The sequence below is a fragment of the Cherax quadricarinatus genome, chromosome 23 (genome assembly GCF_038502225.1).
Source record: "Cherax quadricarinatus isolate ZL_2023a chromosome 23, ASM3850222v1, whole genome shotgun sequence".
Taxonomy (NCBI): domain Eukaryota; kingdom Metazoa; phylum Arthropoda; class Malacostraca; order Decapoda; family Parastacidae; genus Cherax; species Cherax quadricarinatus.
Genome location: NC_091314.1, coordinates 31871448 through 31889594, shown reverse-complemented (window position 1 = coordinate 31889594; position 18147 = coordinate 31871448). Strand labels below are relative to the sequence as shown.

Below are 18147 nucleotides of genomic sequence, written 5' to 3'. Positions count from 1 at the left end.
ATTGGTGAACACTCTCACACGTCACCCACTCAGCTACTCCTATCTCAGCCCAGCAGGTGGTATTGTGCCTTATACAAGATCACAGACCTACATCCCTACAGCTGCCTCAGTACCCTACCTATCTCAAGGGCAGACACCTTACATGCTTTACCCACCACCTCAAGCTGACCACATTATGAGGAGCCAGTCTATCAGCATCCTGTCGGCCAACATTAGAGGTTTCATTACTAATGTTGGAGAGCTCACACATAGTTTTGTGAACACTCGACATCCCGACATGATAGCTGTTGTTGAAACATTTTTGGATGACAGGACTCCAGAAAATTTTGCAAGAACTGCTGGCTACACCTCATGGATGAGACGAGAAGGGCAAGGGCAAGGAGGAGGTGTTGTTATGTGCTTCTCTAAAAGTGTTCATGCCCAGCACATTGATGTTGCCACCCCTACTCATCTTGAAATGATGTTCTTCAAGCTCTGCATAAACACTAGTACCTCTGTACTAGCATGTGCAATGTACAGACCTCAGTGGCAACATGCAGACCCCATCAACTTCCTAATGGAAAATATTGACTCCCTTCTGCTACAACACAACTGTCAACATATCATAATTGTTGGTGACCTCAACAGACACCTTATACAGAGGGACTTTGATGACCTTCTTGCAGTATTTGACATGAGAAACTTTGTTGATTTCCCTACTCACATCTCTGGCTCCTCCCTTGACCCAGTAGTGAGTGATCTGGCAGAAGGTATAGTCACTTGTCAACCCCTCGGCTATGTTGGATCATCTGACCACAAGGCTGTTTTTATGACACTTAAGATCCCAACAGAACGAGGTGAGGGGTCCACACGCACAACCTGGCTATGGGAAAGAGGTAATTGGCCAGCCCTTTGCTCTGAGCTCGCCACCACCGAATGGAATGCATCCAAGGGGATGTTGACAACCAAGTGAAAGCCTTCACTGGACACATCCTTAATCTACAACAAGAACACATTCCTCACCGGCAACGTGACGAAGCCTACAGATCAGCCTTGGTTTGGCTTTCATTGTAGAGAGGCTGCTGCTGCTGCTAAGTACAAAGCATGGCGAAGGTGTAAGACATCCTACCACCTATAACAGGAACTTGCACAGGCAAGCCTGTAGGCATATGGGTGACATTCAAAAGTGGGCCATTGTTAAATGGGAGGTGGACACGAAAAGAAAGCTAGCATCAGGTAGGGTAGGCTCCAAAACCTGGTGGTCTCTGGTCAAGGACAGACAAGGTTATCTGCCTGATGAACTCATTCCACCTCTAAATCAACAGGATGGACCTCTTTGCCAAACACTTTGCTACCAAAATGCAAGTTCCTGATCCAGCAAGGGACCCTCCTTGGCTAGCTGCAAGAACTGTGTCAAAACTGTCAGTGGTGACAATAAGGCAGGAGGAGGTGCATTTCCTTCTTAAATCACTTGACCAAGAAAAGGCTGTGGGCCCAGACAAGTTGAGCCCAAGATTGCTGAAATGTGCAGACCAGCTAGCAGTACCTCTAACTTGCATCTTTCAGCACTGCCTAGTACAGTGTAAATGGCTCTCTCTGTGGAAAGAGGCAAATGTAGTCCCTGTTCACAAAAAGAAGAGCAGAGCAGAAATCAGCAAATACAGACCAGTGTCACTCCTGTCAATCACCGGTAAGATCCTTGAGACAATAATCTCAAGACAAATGACAGAGTTTTTTGACTACCACTCACTACTTTGTGATCGTCAATATGGCTTCAGGAAAGGTTACTCTGCTGCTGATCTGTTGTTAAACCTCTCCACTAAGTGGCACCAGTCACTGGATGAATCCAAAGTCAGCTGTGTGGTAGCACTGGACATTGCTGGCGCTTTCGACCGGGTGTGGCACCAGGGCCTCTTAGCAAAACTTCAAGCACTGGGAATTGCAGGCTCTATGCTATGTCTCCTCAGTGATTACCTTCATGGTAGATCTCTAAGTGTAGTTCTCAATGGAACGGAATCAGCAAGACATCCTATTGGGGCAAGTGTTCCACAAGGAAGCGTGCTGGGTCCATTGTTATGGAATGTCTACTTCAATGACCTTCTTCATCTCATCCCAGAATCACATGCATATGCAGACGACTGTACACTGACATTCACTTATCCAAGAGAAGAAATGCCAGCTGCTCTAAGCTACATCAATCACCAGCTGAGAGCTATATCAGCTTGGGGAAATAGATGGCAAGTAACATTTGCACCTGAGAAAACGCAAATGATGATCGTCTCTAGGCACCATGATGGTAATGCTGGTGCAGTAGTAAGGATGAATGGGAGGATGTTGGCACCTGGAGAAGAAGTTGATATCCTTGGGGTGAAATTTGACTCCAAACTAACCATGAAGAACCATGTTGTAAATCTTGCAAACAAGGCAGCCAGGAAGCTTACAGCACTTTGCCGTATCTCCCATCTGCTTGACAGTAGGGGTTGCAAGATCCTGTACGAGGCACAAGTACGCTCGCACCTTGAGTATGCTCCACTTTCTTGGTTTGCCTGCCCCCCCTCTCATCTGCGACTGCTTGACAGAGTAGAGAACAGAGCAAGACGTCTCATCTCTCGCCTGGACCCATCCTGGATAGATCTGTCATTTCAGCAGAGCCTTCAACATAGGAAGGATGTGGGTGGCCTTACTGTTATGTACAAGGCCAATATTGTCAAAATACCACACTTGGATCCACTTCGAGGACAGCGTGAAACAAGCTTTTATGCCACAAGACGGGCAGAAAGCAGCAACTTCACTCTGGCTGTACCCTTCTCCAGAACATCACTCTATCTGAGATCATACATACCCAGGATGACTCGAGTGTGGAACACATTCGTACAGGATAATGATGTCAACGAGATAAAGTCAGTTGATCAAATGATAATGCTGGCCCACAGATGGCTCCAACTTCATCCTGTTTCCTACTTGTATGTCTCATAACAATAAAAATGCTTTCAAATGAGCTGATGTAGGTAACAGCTCTTAGCTTGCCAATAAAGTTAGGAATCCTTAACCTGTAAATAGCTGTCAATAAAGCTAGGGATCCTTAACCTTGTCAAACCCTGTGTAAAAAAAAAAAAAAAAAAAAGAGAGAGAGAGAGAGAGAGAGAGAGAGAGAGAGAGAGAGAGAGAGAGAGAGAGAGAGAGAGAGAGAGAGAGAGAGAGAGAGGAGAGAGAGAGGAGAGAGAGAGGAGAGAGAGAGGAGAGAGAGAGGAGAGAGAGAGGAGAGAGAAAGGAGAGAGAGAGGAGAGAGAGAGAGGAGAGAGAGAGGAGAGAGAGAGGAGAGAGAGAGGAGAGAGAGGAGAGAGAGAGGAGAGAGAGAGGAGAGAGAGAGGAGAGAGAGAGGAGAGAGAGAGGAGAGAGAGAGGAGAGAGAGAGGAGAGAGAGAGGAGAGAGAGAAAGAGGAGAGAGAGAGGAGAGAGATACTGCTCACACTGACCCATTCTTTCATATGTGGGTCTGCCAGCTTTCTCTCGCTAGATTTGAGGGAGATAGGATTTATGCGTGCTGGTACGGGTCTGGCCCTGGCGTGCAAGCCGTACTAGTATGGCACCAATCTTGAAAGGGTTAACTGTCCAAATGTAGATCTATGTTGTTACCGCTAATGCTCCAAACGTAGATCAACGTTTTATTTTTCTGCCTCCAAATTTGGCACAATTGACCTGAGATGCCTGGTTAGTATAGAATGGGTCTTAACACTTGGTGTGTGCAGTATTAAAAAAATCTGGGACCACTTTGTATCTTGTGGAGCACCAGTTCAATTGAGCACCAGCTAGAGCAAACAGCATGGCAAACACCAGGGATTCACTAATGTCATGTCGTATTAACACTCCCCTTTTAAGAGGAAAGTGATGTTGGCCCAGAGTTTAGTAGCTTTGAGATGGATATAGCAACAAGTGGTCGAGGAAATATCAAAAGCCTCGATAATAACCCATGTGCAACTTCCTTTCAATTTTAATACGACTGGTAGTGTCATCCTGCCAGAATGTCCTATAACCTATACCCTAAGTAAAGAGAAACAATTCTGGAACATGTGTAATATGTGTTCGGCAGGCTGGGTGGCCAGCTGGATGGCTAGCCGACTGGCTGGCCGGCTGACTGGTCAGCAGCTGGGTGGCTGAATGACTTTGTCTGGGTTTGAGTTGGACCTGACTAGTTTGTGCTACTAGATCAGATGCCGTGCTCCTCCCTTAAGTGACGTGTCTGGCCTCACTAGGTCAAGACATTGGCTTAAGCTGGTGGGAGAATTGGTCCTGCCTCGCATAGGCCAGTAGGCCTGTTGCAGTGTTCCTTCTTTCTTATGTTCTTATGAGGAGAGAGAGAAGAGAGGGAATAAAGAGAGAGAAGAGAGGGAATAGAGAGAAGAGAGAGGAGAAAGAGGAGACAGAGAGAGAGAGAGACCCTTTGAGCCACCTGACCAGCCAGCCATCAAGCCACCTGACCAGCCAGCCATCGAGCCACCAGACCAGCCAGCCATCCAGCCAGTCACCTGACCAGTCAGCCATCCACCTGACCAGTCAGCCATCCAGCCAGCCACCTGACCAGTCAGCCATCCAGCCAGCCACCTGACCAGCCAGCCATCCAGCCAGTCACCTGACCAGTCAGCCATCCAGCCAGCCACCTGACCAGCCAGCCACCAGACCAGCCAGCCACCAGACCAGACAGCCACCAGACCAGCCAACTAGCCACCTGGCCAACCAGCCAGCCACCTGACCAGCCAACCAGCCACCTGGCCAGCCAGCCAGCCACCTGACCAGCCAGCCAGCCACTTGACCAGCCAGCCAGCCATCTGACCAGCCAGCCAGCCATCTGACCAGCCAGCCAGCCATCTGACCAGCCAGCCAGCCATCTGACCAGCCAGCCAGCCACCTGACCAGCCAGCCAGCCATGTTGCTTACACAAACCCACGCTCCCTTCCCTACTATCCCCACTGTCTCCTCCCTTATTGACTTTCTCCACCACCCACACTGTGGGAGAGTGAGGTATTCCTTATGCTTGGCTTGGTGACAAAGGCACACTGAATTACCACTCTCACAATGCAATGCGGGCTTTTCCTACTGCACACACTTACCACGTAGACCCATTCTATCACATATAGGCCTACCAGCTCTCTCCCGCTCAATTTGAAGACACTAGAATTTACGTGTACTAGTACGACACCAACCCTGGCGCGTAATCCGTACTAGTACGGCACCAATCCTTACAGGGTTAAACCAAAAACACAGTCAGAGTTTTTCTTTCTCTCAGCACTGTGTGCTGCAGGATTTTTTTTTATACTGTGCACACTGACCATGCAGACCCATTCTCTCATATGTAGGTATACCAGCTTTCTCCCACTAGATTTGAAGCCACTAGAATTTTGGCATATTAATATGGCACGAACACTGGTTTGTAAGCCATACTAATATGACACTGACAGTGAGAGTTAAGTGAGCAATAGAGCTAGGCCTAAAAAATGCATATACAGTACAATCATTACTCACTTTAAAATATTTTCATCCTTAGCTTATAGTGAGTGGTGAATATATTAATATATTTATTGTAAGAAGTCAATAAATGAAGAATGGGTATAACTGAAAACCGGTGCAGTAGCAAAACGCTGTAAAATGGGCCCACCTGTACAATTATTCAGTTTAAAATACATATTAAGCAAAGTTGTTAGCCCTTTGAGGGTCTGTCCCATAGTTCTATGGCTTTGAAGCTAGGGTCAGTGCCATAGCACTACGTCATGAGCTCAGCTCACTCAGGTAAGCTGTGAGCAGTAAATCTGGGCCTAGATATGAGAGAATGCATCTCTGTGGTAAGTATGCACCATATAAAACAAATCCTGCAGCACATAGTACATAATGAGAAAAAAACTGCGACTGTATTTTTGGATTAAAACAGCGGCTTTGCAGTGTATTTTCCTATGGTTTTTACAGTTGTATTTGCGATTTCTTGGTCTTATTTGATAGAATGGAGGAATATTACAAAAATAGAGATGATTTTGATTGGCTTTAGTACAGAAAATGTCTAGAAATTAAGCTCAAAGTAGCAGAAATGTTCGATTTTGGCCGATGTTCAAGAGTAAACAAATCATATCACACGTCCAATACATGTCAGCTGGTGGGTCTAATGTGCATTCACAAATGTGCTGATATTATTTATACAATTATGTATTACAATACTGCAAAACAGTAAATCTTCTATTTTTTGGTGTGAATAAAAATTCTTTATGTGAATAAAAAATCAAAATAGAATTCATCTGTAAAGCCTGGAAATGTAACTAATAAACAGAGGAAATGTTATTTTAGTGCCAGGAATGCCTGCACTATTTATTCTGGACCCTCTCTGGGAACTGGAATACAGTGGAACCTCTACTTATGAGTTTAATCCAGTCCATGACCTTGCTCGCATCTGGATTTGCTCGTTTACAGAGTCAATTTTCCTCATTTAACCCTTTGACTGTCGCGGCCGTATATATACATCTTACGAGGTACCGTGTTTGACGTATATATGCTCATAAATTCTAGCGGCTTCAAATCAAGCAGGAGAAAGCTGGTAGGCCCACATGTGAGAGAATGGGTCTGTGTGATCAGTGTGCACCATATTAAAAAAATCCTGCAGCATGCAGTGCATAATGAGAAAAAAAAACTCCGACCGTTATTTTTTAATTAAAATGCCGACTTTGTGGTCTATTTTCGTATAGTATTTATGGTTGTATTCTCATTTTCTTGGTCTCATTTGATAGAATGGAAAACATATTATAGAAATAGAGGTGATTTTGATTGATTTTACTATAAAAAGAACTTATAAATGGAGCTCAAAGTAGGGAAAATGTTAGATTTTTGCCAATGTTCAAAAGTAAACAAATGATGTCATTGTCCAATAAATGTCCAACTAGCCATTCTAATATGCAGTCATGAATGAGTTGATGTTATTTATACAATTATTACAGTACTGCAGTAGTCTGCATAATAGTAAGTCTTCTCTTTTTTGTTTGAATAAAAATTCAAAATAGAAAGCAAGAGTAATATCAGAGGAGCCTGGAGACATGACTGATGAGCAAAGAAAATGTTATTTTAGAGCCAGGAATGTCTGCATTGTTCATTCTGGACCTTATTTTGAAATTGTCATATTTTTTAGTTTTCGTGAAATTGGCCAAATTGCAAATTTCTGACATTATTAGGTAGTTGAAATCGGTAAATGGGCAGTTTCTTGTACTCAATCAATAGAAAAAATGGAGTTCTAAAGAAATAGCTATGAGTTTGGGCGACTGGAACAATGAAATTAGCCGAAAATAGGGCTCAAAGTGGGCGAAATCGCCGATTTGTAAACAGCGCCGAGGTCGCTAACTTCGCAAAAGCATAATTGTCAGTTTTCTATCAAATTTCGTTTTTTTGGTGTCATTACAATCGGGAAAAAGATTCTCTATCATTTCATAAGAAAAAATAATTTTTTTTTTTAAATTTTGCGACACCAGGAGACACCTCAGGATTGGGGGTTGCGACAGTCAAAGGGTTAAATTAATTGAAATGGAATCAATTCGTTCCAGTGGAATTCCAGGCATGCGAAAATACTTCAATAATTTCCCTAATATCAACTGTACAGCTTATTTATCAATCACAATTCATGTAATATGCGACTACTCGCATCTGGAAAAACTCACACGTGGATGCACTCATAAGTAGAGGTTCCACTGTATTTTGAACTTAGTGAGAAACTGGCCAAATTACCAATTTCCGATCACTTAATTGGGTAGTTGAAATATAGCCTTTCATCATTTAGCAACACAGTACTCATTTACCGACGCCTAGGACTTACGATGGGCTCTCTAACCAGTATTTATACCTAAATAATGTATATTAGAGCTGATTTCCTCTATTCTGCTTTTCAATATACATGTACAGTACACTACTGTATAAACATTTAAAAATATACCAGAAATGTTATAAATCGTACAAAGGTGACATTAAAACAATATCAAAGACAGTTGACACAAACCCACTACCATTATACAGTAGTATGCTACTCACTTAGCCATGAATTCGTTTAACGACATGGTCTTAGGAACGGAACTCCATCATTAAGTGAGAGGCTGTAGTTGACTGGGCGATTTTTTATGCTCAATAGGTAAAATGGAACACATATTAGCAAAATAGTTAAGAATTTGATCTAATGGAACAATGTAATTGGCTAAAAATAGGACTTAAAGTGGGCAAAATCACCGATGCATAAATATCATTGGCACGGCAAAATTCGCAAGAATATAATTTCGTCAGTTTTTGATCAAATTTCTTACTTTTTGTTTTATTACCGTTGGAAAAAGATTCTCTACCATTTCATAAAAATAATTTTTTTTTTTTAAATTCTTGAACCCTGTGGGGAATTTTCAGATTGAGGGTCTGGACCCTCAAAGGGCTAAAGGTGTTATACATCTCTATGAATAAATTAAATTATTCACCATGTGTTTAACAATACGCTTGATTACTCAAAGTACTGTACTATAACCAAGATTAATTAGCAAAAATGACAGAACAAGCAGTGTCTGCATATTTGATGTCATAATCACTTTAATTTTTTTCTTCTTCCAACTTTTTTTTTTTTTTTGCTCAAAACTTGAGAACTCTTCATCCAATCAAATTCAAATTTTCAACACTTGTGTGTGATAACAAGGACCAGATTCTATGAACACTTAGGATATGCAGATGCCCTATGACCAAAATTACTGAATCTGTGGAAAAATTGGTGTTTTCCCATTTTAGGCATGGGAACCATTAACAAGTGGGATGGTGTATTAACCCTTTTAGGGTCCATGCCACAGTTCTAGGGTTTTGAAGCGTGAATCCAAACTGTAGAACTACGCCAAAATTCTAGCGGCCTTAACTTTAGCACGAGAAGGCTGGTAGGCCTACATTGAAGGGAATGGGTCTGCATGGTCAGTGTGCGCAGTAAACAAAAAATCCGGGCGCCCACATGGCATTGTGGGAATGCCGCCTCAGTATGCTTTGTCCACCATATTTTGCGGCAAGACAGCTCTCACTCCAAGGCAAACTGGGGCTCTCCTCTTCCTAAATGATAGTTCTGACAGTGATGGAAGTGGATCTGAAGAGGAATTCTATGGTTCTGATCAATTTGTGACCGAAAGCAATGATCAGGATATCGAAAATCGTGCCGAAAATCCTGAAGACCCTCAACCTTCCACTTAGGGTGCTGGTGTGTCTCAATCACGTTCAGTTGTTCCTCATCACAGGAGAAAATTAATATTTTTGCATGGCCAGGCCTCGGACTGAGTAATGGTGATGATAGTGATGTGGACTTTGATTTTATTGCTCTTGATGACCAATCAAGTACAGTGGACCCCCGCATACCACACGCATCGCATACCACACGCATCGCATACCGTACAATCCTCATACCGCTCGCTTTTTTCGCAAAAATTTTGCCTCGCATACCGCCCAAAAACCCGCTCACCGCTCTTCGTCCGAGACGCGTCCAATGTGCGGCCTGAGCCACACTCACATGTTCAGCCGGTGGCATTGTTTACCAGCCAGCCTCCGCTGTAACATCCAAGCATACAATCGGAACATTTCGTATTATTACAGTGTTTTTGGTGATTTTTTCTGGAAAATAAGTGACCATGGGCCCCAAGAAAGCTTCTAGTGCCAACCCTACAGCAATAAGGGTGAGAATTACTATAGAGATGAAGAAAAAGATCATTGATAAGTATGAAAGTGGAGTGCGTGTCTCCGAGCTGGCCAGGTTGTATAATAAACCCCAATCAATCATCGCTACTATTGGTGGTACAGCTGCTGCTGCTGCTGTACCACCGTCAGCTGCTGCTGCACTGTCAGCTGCTGCTGCACTGTCAGCTGCTGCTGCTGTTGTACCACCGTCAGCTGCTGCTGCTGCTGTAGTACCGTCTGCTGCTGCTGTAGCATTGTCTGCTGCTGCTGTAGCATCGTCTGCTGCTGCTGTAGCATCATCTGCTGCTGCTGTAGCATCGTCTGCTGCTGCTGTAGCATCGTCTGCTGCTGCTGTAGCATCGTCTGTTGCTGCTGTAGCATCGTCTGCTGCTGCTGTAGCATCGTCTGTTGCTGCTGTAGCATCGTCTGTTGCTGCTGTAGCATCGTCTGTTGCTGCTGTAGCATCGTCTGTTGCTGCTGTAGCATCGTCTGCTGCTGCTGTAGCATCGTCTGTTGCTGCTGTAGCATCGTCTGCTGCTGTTGTACCACCGTCAGCTGCTGCTGCTGCTGTAGCACCGTTGTTGGTGTGGCTTATTGAGAATACCAAGAAACAATTAACCCCAGAGGATTTGCCACCCAGGATAACCCAAAAAAGTCAGTGTCATCGAAGACTGTCTAACTTATTTCCATTGGGGTCCTTAATCTTGTCTCCCAGGATGCAACCCACACCAGTCGACTAACACCCAGGTGAACAGGGAAAAATGCCTGGAACTAGTGCTCATATTGGTGAATTTAAAGCCAGCAAAGGTTGGTTTGAGAGATTTAAGAATCGTAGTGGCATACACAGTGTGATAAGGCCTGTTCTGGAAGAAAATGCCAAACAGGACCTACAGTACTCAGGAGGAAAAGGCACTCCCAGGACACAGTCTCTCATCAGTCATTGCTGCATCTTCAATAAAGGTAAGTGTCATTTATTCTTCATTTAGTAGAGTAGTACATGCACAATATATATTATGCATGTACTACTCTCCTATTGTGCATGTATCCTTCTCTTTGTGTGTAGGAAAATGTATATTTCATGTGGTAAAATTTTTTTTTTCATACTTTTGGGTGTCTTGCACGGATTAATTTGATTTCCATTATTTCTTATGGGGAAAATTCATTCGCATACCGACCATTTCGCATAACAATCAGCCCTCTTGCACAGATTAAAGTCGCTATGCGGGGGTCCACTGTAGTGATAGTGATGAATCATATTCACCAGTGAAGCATCAGTATATATGCCACCGCATGTGCTCAGGTAGTGTACCACGTGCAATTCCAAGGGGACAGAGCACATCCCAGAGTACATCCTGGAGTACATCCCATGGCCCTACACTTGGAATAGACAGTGAAAGTGAGGATGATGTGGCTACACTTGGTATGGATAGAGCATAGGCATCAGTAGGTGGTGGTAACGTTGGTGATAGTGGCGGTGGTGGTGCCACAAGCACACAGCATGACGCACCAGCCCAGGCTGGGAGCCACACCCGACTCATCAGATTCAGGACAAAGCAGAACGTCATCCACCCCCACACCACAACCACATCTACAACCAGCTTATGATGTCCAGTATCCACCAGCAGACCGCATCCTGGATTGGCAGCAAAATCCCAATTTTGTTCACAATCCCACATCAGTTTGATGACTCTCAAAGTGGACTCCTGCCAACTTGTTCCCTTGGAAACAATGCAAATGAACTGGAATTCTTTGAACTATTCTTTGACCAGCCCTTGATGGAAAATATTGTCAGGGAAAGTAACAAGTATTTTGAGTACACCATGGCAAATACAATCATATCACCACAGTCAAGACTACACCGGTGGAGAGAGACAAATGTGGCTAAAATTTATTTGTTTTTTGCAACAATAATGCTCATGCCTCATGTCTATAAGCATAATATAAAATCATACTGGTCCACAGATCAGCTAATTTCTACCCCGGCCTTCAGTGAAATCATCCAAGTGAACAGATTTATTTTATTGTTATGTATGTTGCACTTCTCTGACAAAACCAGGCCTGACAGAAGTGACAGGTTTTACAAGATTAGAAATGTTTTTATGCATCTGAAACAAAAGTTCAACATGTACTTTTATTATTCAAAAATCTTGTATTTGACGAGTCTTTGATTTTGTTCAAAGGCAGATTGTCGTTCGAGCAGTACATACCAAGCAAGAGGAAATGCTTTGGTATAAAACTCTTTGTACTCTGTGACTGTGAGAGTTGCCTGGTACTGGACATAACTGTATACACGGGAAGTAAAACATTGAAAGATATCAGGATGTTATTGGGTATCTCAGGTGACGTAGTGAGAACAATGATGGCACCATATCTTGGTAAGGGGCATACATTATATACTGATAACTGGTACACAAGCCCCTTACTCACTGATTTCTTGCGAGTGAACATGACAGATGTGTGTGGCACAGTGCGTTCTAATCGTAAACATATGCCCAGGTTCAATGTAGGCACTCATGCTGGTGAGGTGCAGGTGTTTACTGCCAATGACATCATGGGATTACAATGGCATGACAAACGAGATATCACACTGTTAACATCCATTCACCATAACAAAATTAAAGACAGTAGCAAGGTGGATAGAGTGACTAATGAGCATATTCAAAAACCAGCAACAGTGATTGATTATACACAAAACATGCGTTTGGTTGACAAATGTGACATGTAGATTGGCTTTGTCGATTGTGTTTGTAAGTCACAAGTGGTACATGAAACTTTTCTTCCATCTCATCGACAGTTCAATCCTCAATGCATATAATATGTACAAAATAAATACCGGTAACAGACCACTGTATGGTGACTTTTGCTTATCTGTCGTCAGACAACTAATAATTTTGTATAAGGTAACAACACCTGATATACACAACCATCCACGAATTGATTAGGAATTACCCAAGCGTTTGAGGCGGGAAGGTGATCACTTCCTAATATGGCTTCCTGCAACTAAGAAGAAATGGGCTCAGAAGAGACAAGTTGTCTGTGTACAAACAAAACGGCAGCAACAAAGATGCAGAGACACTCAGTTTATGTGCGAAGAATGTAAGATACCACTGTGCATGATACCTTGTTTCAAAGATTTCCACAGACTGCAGCAGTTCCAGGAACAAGTCTGGTGACTGTACATACAGTAGACCGTTACTTAATCCGTAAATGGTCCAAACGTGTATATATACGTACACTACCCCAGTGCCCAGAATATTTTGAAAAATAAAAAAATAGTTTTTACTGAAAAAAAAGAGCACATTTTTCTAAAAAAAAATTTTATATAATTTTTATGTTCTGATAATTACAATTTATAGTAGTTCTTGTCATTTCATAACCAATCTTTGTTCTGACACTAATATTAGGTACTGAAATTGTTCTCAAATTGTCACAAACACACTGACAGGTGGACATTTACACCTGACGTGGTCATTTACTATTGTCTTGGAATATATACAAAGTATTTATAGGTCCCAGCAATGTTTTGGATATGTTGTGAAGGAAGAAGTAGTAGTAGTAGTAGTAGTAGTAGTAGTAGTAGTAGTAGTAGTAGTGGTAATACAGTAGTAGTAGTAGTGTAGTATAGTATAGTAGAGGGAGGGAGGGAGGGAGGGAGGGGAGGGGAGGGGAGGGGAGGGAAGGGGAGGGAAGGGAAGGGAGGGGAAGGGAGGGGATGGAGGGGAGGGGATGGAGGGGAGGGGATGGAGGGGAGGGGATGGAGGGGAGGGGATGGAGGGGAGGGGATGGAGGGGAGGGAGAGGAGGGGAGGGAAGGGAGGGAGAGGAGGGGAGGGAAGGGAGGGAGAGGAGGGGAGGGGAGGGGAGGGAGGGAGGGGAGAGGAGGGGAGGGGAGGGGAGGGAAGGGAGGGGAGGGAAGGGGAGGGGAGGGGAGGGATGGAGGGGAGGGGAGGGGAGGGGAGGGGAGGGGAGGGAGGGAGGGGAGGGGAGGGGAGGGGAAGGAGGGAGGGAGGGAGGGAGGGAGGGAGGGAGGGAGGGGAGGGGAGGGGAGGGGAGGGAGGGAGGAGAATAATAATAGGCAATAATAAGTTCCCTTGAAGCATGAAAAACAAAGTCCACCCCTGACAGTGACGTGATAAGATGAGATAACATTTGATAAGAGCTGAAGTTTGATGAGCATTCACAAGGGTGCCTGCTCTGTTTTCGCTGGTACACAAACATGTCTGTCTATTTGTCTGTCAAGCTCCCTGTCTATCTGTCTATCCATCTAGCTCTGTCTCAGAGAGCCACAAGACTGCATCATCATGTTTACTCATATCTTCAAGCAGAGTATAGCACTTTGTCTGGATTTTTTGGGTTATCCTAGGTAATTTACACTATCTATACTTGTATTTATGTGTACCTGTGAGACAGAGATAGACAGACAGGTAGAAAGAGATAGACAGAGACAGATAGAGACATAGATAGACATAGATACAGACAGACAAACGGAGATAGAGCCAGGCCACCAGCAGCTGACCAGCCACACAGCTGGCTGCCACACAGCTGGCTGCCATACAGCTGGCTGCCACACAGCTGGCTGCCACGAAGCTGGCCAGCCAGCTAGCCAGCCAATCAGCCAGTCAGTCAGCCAGCCAGGCAGCCAGCCAGAATTGTTTCTCTTTACCTAGGGCATAGGTTATAAGATATTCTGAAAGGGTGTTGCACAAGTATTGCACATGTGTTATTATCGAGGTTTTTTATATTTCCTCAACCACTTGTGGCCACATCCACCTTAAAGCCACTAAACTCAGGGTCAAAAATCACTTTCCTCTTAAAATGGGAGTGTTAATACTACATGACATCAGTGAATCCCAGGTGTTTGCTGCACTGTTTGCTCTAGCTGGTGCTCATTTGAACTGGTGCTCCCACAAGGTACTAAGTGGTCCTAGATTTTTTTAATACCACACACACTGAGTGTTAGAACCCATTCTATGCTGACAAGGCATCTCAGGCCAATCGTGCCAAATTTGAAGGCAGGAAAAATAAAGTGTATATATACGTTTGGGGCACTAGCGGTAAAAACGTATATATACGTTTGGACCGTTTAACCCTTAAACTGTCCAAACGTAGATCTACGTTTTTTCAACATTTGAAAGTATGTAAAAAAAGTAGATTTTTTGTTTTTTACCTTTGAAAACGTGTAGGAACAACTTTGATCTACTTTTTTTTTTTTTTTTATATTTGAAAATATGTAAAAAAGACCTAGATCTACTTTTGGAGCACTACGCATGTGAACGTAGATCTGTTTGGACAGTTTAAGGGTTAAGGGTTAACACAGTAGTTACGTTCCTGAAAACACTGTTATGTAAAACACCGTGTTAAATGAACTGAAAAACTTATGGGAAAAATAAGGTTACGTTCCTGAGAGCCCCAAAAAAGCCAAACAACTTTTTTTTAGGGCTCCACATCTTACAAAAATAAAAGTGAATATGTAACTGTAGTTCATTGTTGTGATGTATTATGTTGTTTTTACTGCTTAAGACTACAAATGTAACAGAAATAATAGTATTTCTTACCTTAAATTGTGGATGCTGGTGTTTGTGGATGATTGTGAAGAGAGTGGAGAGTTATGTTGTGGTCCTACTGGGCTGAGGTGGATGGTAGAGGTTCTGGTACTGAAGTTGATGATTGTACTGGAGTGTCTAACTTTGTCATTCAGTCAAGTCATTCAGTAAGTCTCAAGTCATTCAGTAAGTCAGTCAAGTCATTCAGTAAGTCAGTCAAATCATTCAGTAAGTCAAGTCATTCAATAAGTCAGTCAAGTCATTCAGTAAATCAGTCAAGTCATTTAATAAGTCAGTCAAGTGATTCAGCAAGTCAGTCAAGTGATTCAGTAAGTCAGTCAAGTCATTCAGCAAGTCAGTCAAGTGATTCAGTAAGTCAGTCAAGTGATTCAGTAGGTCAGTCAAGTCATTCAGTAAGTCAGTCAATTCATTCAATCAAATCATTCAGTAAGTCAGCCAGTCGCACAAACTTATGTTTACCTCTTTTTTGTGTGTACAAAGTTACACTTCATTATGGCCACAGGTAATGTGTAGTTCTAAATTCGAAAAGTCTGAAAATCGAAGCAATATTTCCCATAAGAAATAATGAAAATACAGTGGAACCTCAAAAATCGAACTGCTCCCAACACAACCAATTATGTAAGTGTATTTTTGTAAGTGCTTTTATAAGTGTATTTTTTGAGGGTCTGAAATGGGCTAACCTAATTTATATTATTCCTCATGGGAATAAATTAATTCGGTAAAGGCACTCGAACAGCCTTCTGGACCAAAGAAAGTTCGATACTTAAGGTTCCACTGTACAATTAATCCGTTCCGAAAAAAAAAATATTCACAAAAAAAAAAAATACATTTTATAGAGATTAATTAGTTTTACACACACAAAAAAAATACTACAGTATTCAATTATGTATATAAATATAAAGTAACATTTTTTACTTACTTTTATTTAAGATTGGTGATGGCATCTGGAAGATAGGGAGGAGGAGAGAGGGAGTTGGGGTTAGTGTTTGAAAGGAGAATCCCCCTCCATGAGGACTTCAGGTAAAGCCCTCTTTGGGGTTACTTCCCTTCTTTGTCTTTTAATGCCACTAGGACCAGCTTGAGTCACTGGACCCCTGTCTCACAAAATAACTGTCCACAGTCCTCTGTTTCTGGTGCCTCTTTAACATATCCCTAAGATGTGACATAGTTCTGTCACTGAACTTGTTGCAAAGATGGCTTGTTTCAGCTTGCTCAGGGTGGTACTTCTCCACAAACATTTGGACATCATTCCACTTCTGTATTATTTCCTTCTTCACATCTATGGTGTTTCTCACTTTCTTTACCACAGGGGTACCACTAGCAAGTTTCTTTGGGCCCATGGTAGTTTATTTCACAGTCCCACAAGCACTAAACACAATGAAATAATCTTAAAATGTTTGAATGAGAGTGCAGGTTAGTATTCACTCAAGCATAAACAAAGCCAGACTGGCTCAAGGCCCCTGTAAACTGAAGTACTCCAGGTAAGTCAGTAAGGTACTTTAACAGTGTTAGGATACTGCACAATTCCATAGCACACAGGTATTTTTTACCAGCTTGCATTATGGGACTAGAGATGGGCCTGGCATCTCCAGCAGGCCACATAAAAATACACCAATCAATCTACACACTGGCAAGTTTTTTTTTCTTTTATTAACATGCTGGCCGTCTTTCACTGAGGTAGGGCAACCCAAAAAAAGATACACTTTCATCACCATTCACGCATAATCACTATCTTTATAGAGGCATGCAGATTTGAGAGTTCAGATGTCACTCCAAACAGTAAATATCCCAAACCCCCCCCACCCCCTTTAAAGTGCTGGCACTGCACTTTCCACCTCCAGGACTCAAGTCCGGCTAACCAGTTTCCCTGAATCCCTTCAGAAAATATTACCCTGCTCACACCCCAACAGTTCATGAAGTCCTAAAAACCATTCGTCTTCACTCACTCCTATCTAACACGTCCACACATGCCTGCTGTATGTCCAAGCCCCTTGTGCACAAAACCTCTTTTACCACCTCCCTCCATACTTTCCTAGGACTACCCCTACCCCTTCTTCCCTCCACTACAGATTTATACCAGAGTATAATTTTCTCTATAGCCCAGTCAGGTAAGGTCGGTCCATTTAATTATACTGAGCATGTGACAGCTGGTGCATAGTATGGATTTGATTAACATGATACATTAATTAGTCAGGTAAAGACCTCTCTTGACAGAATCCATTCCTAGCATCTTGGAACGGCTCTGATAACTTCAACTCTCAGTGGCATAGCTTCAGATGTTCAAAAAAAGGTGCAGGTGCAGATTTGAACATTCTGTGTGTAAAATTGTGAAATTTTGATTCCTAGTTCTTTTCTATATTCATTTTCAACTTTTATATTTCTATACACTCTCTTCCACCAACATTTCATCTTCCAAATTTCCCAAAAACAGTGTGTTATCAGCAAAGAAAGTGTGACAACTCCTTCATATAATTTAAAAATATAATTAACATTCTTTCAACTATCCTCAACTGGGAAACACTTCTTGATACCTAGTCACCCCTCGTAATTATCCATTTTTGCTTTTTCATGGGGTGACTAGAAGGCAGTGACTCGGTTTAATATTGCCCATTATTATTATAATCAAAAAGAAGCACAAAACCACAAGGGTTATACAGTGCAGCAGGGCAGGGAAGGATGAAGGAGTAGTGGGTAGCTACAGGGAGAGGGATGATTATTAGGTTATGAAGTGCAGTGAGGCAGTGGATAGTGCAGGGGTAGAGGGTAGCTAGAGATTAAGGTGGAAAGGACTGAGGAGAGTGCCTGAGACATCATCATCAAAGTTTATGTAGTAAATCAGTTGCTGTCAAAAAGTCAATGAGTCTGGATTAAAGGAGGGTCCGTCAGCAAGAAGGGAAGGTAAAG

The 18147-nt window shown here is 42.8% G+C and overlaps 1 protein-coding gene across 3 annotated transcripts in view; it reads right to left on the bottom strand.

The window, feature by feature from the left end:
* RfC3 (replication factor C subunit RfC3) overlaps window positions 1-18147 on the bottom strand; it is a 244069-nt gene that overhangs the window by 194331 nt on the left and 31591 nt on the right. Inside the window, exon 1 of one of the 3 annotated variants that reach the window (XM_070088054.1) lies at window positions 12108-12328. The exons of the other annotated variants lie outside the window; for them this stretch is intronic. Within the exon in view, the coding sequence (XP_069944155.1) occupies window positions 12108-12195 (88 nt within the window). The 5' untranslated portion in view covers window positions 12196-12328. Of the gene's footprint in view, window positions 1-12107; window positions 12329-18147 lie in introns of those variants that run through there. 3 annotated transcript variants of the gene reach the window in all.